General features: G+C 19.8%; 1 protein-coding gene across 1 annotated transcript; it reads left to right on the top strand.

The window, feature by feature from the left end:
* Positions 1-858: 858 nt before the first annotated feature.
* On the top strand, positions 859-7422 carry PRSY57_1435500 (hypothetical protein; the record flags this gene model as incomplete). The annotated part of the gene is made up of 1 exon (XM_012909954.2): positions 859-7422. The coding sequence occupies one exon, from the start codon at positions 859-861 to the stop codon at positions 7420-7422; it is 6564 nt and encodes a 2187-aa protein (XP_012765408.2).
* Positions 7423-7441: the final 19 nt, after the last annotated feature.

Raw genomic sequence — 7441 nt, 5'->3', positions numbered from 1 at the left:
TTTTTTTTTTAATTTTTTAAAAAAAAAAAAATTTAAAAAATTTAAAAAAAAAAAAAAAAAAAAAAAAAAAAAAATGGACATCTTTTATATGTCCAATTAATATTTGTATGCATATATGTCTGCACATTATGTGCATTGAAAAAAAATAAAAATAAAAATAATTCACGGTGTTTTTTTTTTTTTTCTTTATTCATTGAAATGTATGAATCACGAAAAAAAAAAAAAAAAATTAAAAAAAAAAAATATATAAAAAAAAAAAAATGTATAAAAAATAATAATATCACTAATATATATATATATATATATATTATATATATATATATTTTTTTTTTTTTTTGTTATTCCACCGTTGTACAGTTATATACATACACATATGTATAATTTAAAAAGTAAATAATATATAATTATGTTATATAAAAATCTTTCAAAAATTAAAAGAGAAATCTAAGCTTTACATTTCCATACTTATTTATTTTTATATATATTGAAACACTTTTAATAATACGAATTTATTATAATATAAATACTGGTTATGAAAAGCACAAGCACCTAATGAAGAATTATTCTATAATTTTTTTTTCTTGGTGTGCTTATATATACATATATATATATATATATATATATATATATAATACATTTTATGTTTATTTAAAAATAAAAGTTAAACATATTAATTAAATAAACATTTATAAATTTATGCATATCTTTGCAACTTTTTAATAAAATTTAAAAAAGGAGACAAATAAATAAATATATATATATTATTTATATTTATATTTATTTTTATTTTTTTATTTTTTTTTTTTTTGTTTCATGGGGTAATGTACTTGCTCTTGATAAAATTTTTTGTAGAAGGAAATGTCTAATATAAAAAAAAGTATTTATTTTTATAAGGATTGGAATGATGAAATTGAATCAGAATTTTACAGTGAAGAAAATAATGTTAGTGTAAATGAAAATAGTAAAAAAAGTTCAGCTAATTTAATCAATGAAGAAATTATAGAGAAAGAAAAAAGTATAGAAAATTCGGTACATCTAGAACATAATAATACGTATAAAAATTCTGGGGATTCTATTTTTTATGATGTAGAAAATTCACAAGAAAATAAACATTCCTCATTCGAACATGAAAAGACAAAGTCATCAAAGAAATCGTTTTATTCTATATATGATGATACAGATGAAGATGAAAATGAAGACAGTGATTTTCACATTTTAAGGAATAATCGGAAAGAAAAGATGTTATCCTTATGTAATAAAAAAACGATGGATATATACGAGAAAGAAGGATTCTTTAACGAGACCCCTTTGAATAATAATGACAATATAATAAATGAAAATAATAATTTTAACAATGTAGATAACGAAATTAATAATAATATTAATAATAATATTAATAATAATAATATTAATAATAATAACAATAATAATAACAATAATAATAATAATAATAATAATAATAATAGTAATGATATTTATAGTAATAATTTTATGCATATATATGACACAGAAGCATTATTCAGTAACAACACGGAGAAAGAAAAATACGATTCAGATAATTCTCATAAATATACCAGTTCAAATAATTTAAGTGAAAAAATAAAAAGGGATATAATTATTAAAAATGTTTTAAAAAAAATTAACACACTAATCACCAATTTTAAAATGAATAAATCAGAAATTAATGTTTCATATATTGGTATATTTACAATTTTGAAGAAATATTTATATATTATAAAAAATAAAAAAATGATTTTCTTAAAAAAAAAAAGATACACGAAGAAAATGCATTTATGCAACAATAAAGATATGAAAAAAAAGTTCTGTAGAATTAAAACATTTTATTGCTTGAAAAGGAAATTTTTATATAATGTGGATATTAAGCTTTTGATAAAAGAAAAGCATTTTCTTAAATATTTATATCTATGTACCTTAAAAAAAAAAATACAAGCTCATTACAACAAGCAGAAAAGAAAAACGGAAAAAGTATTAAACAAATTGATAAAGTATATAATAAATAATGAAATAAAAAAAAAAAGTAAAAACAAAATAAATAAAACTACATCAAATGATGATATCAACGATATCAAAAATGATAAATATGATATGGACAGAAAAATAAAAAATTACATTTTTAAAAATAAAAGAAGTTTACTCAATTATAAATATTATAATTCAAAAGATTATTCTGTAAAAAAATATCTCACTGAATTTTTTGGCAACATGAATAAGTCTGATGATCATAAAATGTCGGATGAAAGTTATGTTGAACATTCAAATATTGATAACAACTCTTTTGATAAGGATATTACAAATATGTGTACATTGTATGAGGATAAAAATGATGAAATTCGTAAAAATAATAACTATGAAAAAATAAATACTATAGAAAAAGAGAAAACAAATGAACATGCTCATAATGATGAAATCTATATGACGTATATAAAAGATGAAACAAAATTAATGAATTCTGAAAGTTTTGCAACATCACAAGATATGAATAATTCTATTAAAGAAAATAATAATAACAAAAATTGTCATAATATAGATAATGGTACCGATTCGATAGATAATTTAAGTGTATGTAAAGAATATGTTAACGATATGAAAAGAGAACATGATATACATAATGATATTAATTATAAGGACAAAAATGATGATACATATGAGGAGAAATATTATAATAGCATAAGTTATATAGATGAAATTGTACAAAATGGTAGTGATGAAATCATACAAAATGGTAGCGATGAAATCATACAAAATGGTAGTGATGAAATCATACAAAATGGTAGCGATGAAATCATACAAAATGGTAATGATGAAATCATACAAAATGGTAGTAATAAAATTGTACAAACTGGTAGTAATGAAATCATACAAAATGGTAATGATGAAATCATACAAAATGGTAGTAATAAAATTGTACAAAATGGTAGTGATGAAATTGTACAAAACGGTAGTGATGAAATCATACAAAATGGTAGTAATAAAATTGTACAAAATGGTAGTGATATAATTATACCAAATAATAGTGATGAACATTTAAGTAGCGATTATGATCAAAAAAGCCTTAACTATCATAGCAGTAAAAGTTATATTAGTGATAGTGAAGAAAATATACATTATGAATCAAACATAAAGGATGTTAATAATTATAGCAGTGAACATTATCTTAATGATTACTGTTATGATAAAAATAGTTGTAAATCTGACAAGAAAGAAGGTTATATTAATAATAATGTTGAAAAAGAGAATAATCAATATGATGAAAAAAGATGTATCCAATATAATAGAAATTCATATGATAAAAGTTATAGTTATTATAGTGATAATGCACAAAAAGATATTTATGGTTACAAAAGTATATGTAGTGATGATAATAGTAAAAATAAGAATTATAGTAAAGACAGCATAGCAATTATTAAAAGCATTACAAGTGCTAACTCTGAAGAAAAAAAAGAAATGAAATACAATAAAAATATTATATATAATAATGATTATAATGTTAATTCTTTTTATGATCTCTATGATCAAGAACAATTTGATGAAATATCACAAAAAAATAAAATCATTACAAGAATTGGAAGCTTCGTAACAAATAAAAGTGTTTATCAATACGAAAAATATAAAAAGGACCAATCAAGTACAAGTGTAATAATTCCCTCAAAATATGATACACATTTTAATGATATAGAAAACAAAATGGAAAAAGAAATAAAAAGAAGCTTTGAACAATTTTTTAATATTCCTATACAATATAATGATTTAAAAAATAATGAAGAAATAAAACATACTAATGAATATATAAAGCAATCAAAAGAAGAAATAAAAAATATGGAGAATCAACAAGGAATTAATATAATAAAACAATCAAATTATTCTTCATCAATGCAAAATATAATGAATATAAATGAAGAAGAATATATTCCCTTAAATCAAAACATGAGAGTTGAATCTATTCCAAACCTTTACCAATCGCTTGAAAATATTAATAGTAATTATAATATTAATACAAACAAAGAAGAAATAGAAGAGGAAAAAGATAAAAATAATAAGAATATATATAAAAATATAAAAAATCATCCTTATAATGATGATCATGATGTACAACTTAACGAAGAGGACATAATTACAGAAAAACATGATGATACAACTAAGATGATAAGAAAACAAGAACAAATATATAAAATATATTCACGTTTGCAAAATAGAATTTTAAATGATTTTAAAAAAGGTTGCTTAAAAAAAATGAAAAAAATATTCAATAAAAAATGTAAAAAAATTGAAAAAGATATTTCTCAAAATATACAAAGTGTGGTCCAAAATTATAACTTAAGTGACATTAACTGTTCAGAATTTGTAAATATATATAAAAAAAAATCAAAAAAAAAGAAAAAGACAAAAAATGTAAAGAGCAAAAAATGGGGAGACAATGTGTACTTATTGAAAAATGAACATAATGATATGAAAGATGAGCAATGTGTAAAAAGCATTCATAATGATGAAAAAAAAATGACTGATCGATTTTATGAGATAGATAAAATAAAGAACATTGATCAAAACATTATGAATAATAACACTTGTTATGATAAAAAATGCGATATTATTAATAATTACACTTATAATATTATTCAATACGATGATGAGAAATACAAAATATGTGACCCATCAAAGGTGTACCCTTACTACTATGTTACTAAAAATGAAGAAGCTACATATAATAATGCGTATTATTACAATGAATATAATTATGAAGATTTTAACAAACTTGATAATGAACATTCAAAAGATAAATATGGAGAAAACGCTTTAATAAATTACGTTTACTTAAACAAGGGAAATGTTTACAAGAATGTAGAAAAGAATGAGAAAAATAAAAATAAGGAACGTGCTCATGTAAATACAGAAATCAAATTAAATATCTACCAAAGAAAAGAAAGTTCTGATTCAAATTCAAAAGAAAATATAGATATGAATAATTTGGAATGTACAAGTTTGTATTTTACTAAAAATGATCTCCAGAATAAAAACAAATTATTTGATCTTTTAAGAAATATTGATAAAAAAAATTTACGTGATGTTATCTTTAAAATATTCACTGTTATAAATTCAAAAAGGTTCAATGGAGATATGATTGATGAAAAAGGAAAATTTAAAAATAACGAAATTACGAAATATATAAAAAATAAAAATGTATTTAATAAAATTAAACCATATAAGAAAAATACAAACTGTAAGAATAGGAAGGAGAATAAGAATAATAAGAAGAAGTTACATAGTATTTTTATAAGAAATAAAATAATTTATAACAATAATAATAATAATAATAATAATAATATTTGTAAGAATAAGAACAATATACAAAAAATAAGCAAACAAAAGAAAATTAATAAAATTTTCTATCCTACAAATATATATAAAAGAATGTACCAGAAAATTAAAGAAAATAATAAAAATAAGCAAGGAAACCAAAAAATTATAGATACATATAATACGAAATATAAATTAATAAATGTACCAAATAAGGAGTTATATTTCTATAAAAATGAAAATAATAATATTGGAGTAAAGAAAACATTACCTGTTTATATTTATAGAATGACGATGAAACAAAAAAATAAATATATACCTATTAAAAAATTTAATTATTCCTATTTATTTATAGAAAAAAAAAAGAAAAATTATAATTCTTCCACAAGAAATAATAAAATTCTACCATATTATTATTTTTTTGATTTAAATAATTTTACTGAAAATATGAAACAAAATTTATATTTTAAGCCTATGGTTACTAACAAGAAAAGTGTGTACAATGAGCATATAGCAACTTTGGAAAATAATAAAAATATATATGTAACAAATAATATGATAAATCTATATAATAATAATAGTAACAATAATAATAAGTATTATATGAGCACAAATGTCGATGGGAAGAACATTTTTTTTGATGGTAATAAGACATGTATGTATTATTATTCCAAAGATTATATAAGTAATGAAGATGTTCATACAAAATATATTATGGATAACTGTAGTGAATATAAATGTTCATTAAACATGGAAAAAAAAACAAATGACAATTTTAATAATCATAAGCCTATATTAAATGATATCGAGCAAAAAAATATAACTGAAAAGGCAGATGGCCATAAACTATGTTTAAATGAGAAAACTCATATATATGTTGACCTTAAAGAAAAAATAAATGATAATAAATTAGTAAGTAATATTGTATATGTAGATCATAAGAATGAAACTATGAATGAAAAAATGGTATGTGTAGATGATAATATAAAAGATACATATATAGTTAATGAAAATAATGAATTAGTAAAAATGGATAACTACGAAAGTAACCTTCAAACAATACCATTTACAGGTAAGAAAATAAATGATGATAAGATATTTAGTTATGCCATAAGACAATATTATTACAATCTGAATAAATGTACTCTTTGTGATAAAGAAAATGGTAAAAAATGTTACCCTTTAATATATAATAATAATAATAATAATAATATGATCTCCGAAAATGCACATCAAAGTAAAGGAGAGAAAAGTCAAAATTATAATATACAAAATAATAAGGTCGTAAAAAGTGATGATTATTATAATTATAAAAATGATACTGTACACAATTATTATATAAATGATGACTCCTTATCAAAAGGAATAAAAAAAACAACCTTAAAAAAAAATAACAACATTAAAAAAGATATAATAAATAATAATAACGAAACGAATAATAGCAGTAATAGAAATATTAATTATGAATGTAATAGTGTGATACAAGTTAAAAATAATGTAATAAATGTTGAAACTCAGAAAAAACAAAAACAAAATGATAACAAAGAAATATATAATTTATTATTTACTAATGAAAAGCTTATACCATCTTACTACACAAATTTAGTAAAAAAATATAAAAATGATGTTGGAAAATGTATACTGAAAAATATATACAACGGTAGTGAATATTTTAAAAATAGTAATATAAAATATACGTGTATGAATAATATATATATGAATAAAATAGACCCCAAAAAAAAAAACATATATACAAATAAAACACATATGATGCATAATAAATATGTCAATCAAGTATATCAAAAAGCATATGATAAACCAAATGTAACTAAATATCAACTAAAAGTAAAAAAAATTACTTTTAATAGTAAAAATCAAAGTAAACAAATAAATAATACAAATTTTAATAATTTGGATTTATATAATAATAAAAATTATGATTATTTTTATTATAATAAAAATTGCAATCTAGAAAGCTCAATTAAATTAAAAAATAATAATATTGAAAGCTTTCAAATATGTTTTATTAATTCTCCAATAAATGACAAAGCCACAAATACAAAATACAAGCACAATGTTGAAAATATTTGTATTTTTAAAGACTTTTAAAAAAAAAATAAAAGTGAAA

The sequence above is a fragment of the Plasmodium reichenowi genome, chromosome 14, assembly GCF_001601855.1.
Source record: "Plasmodium reichenowi strain SY57 chromosome 14, whole genome shotgun sequence".
Lineage (NCBI taxonomy): Eukaryota > Apicomplexa > Aconoidasida > Haemosporida > Plasmodiidae > Plasmodium > Plasmodium reichenowi.
The sequence above is the reverse complement of the archived record's forward strand: the minus strand, read 5'-3'. Positions and strand labels throughout refer to the sequence as shown.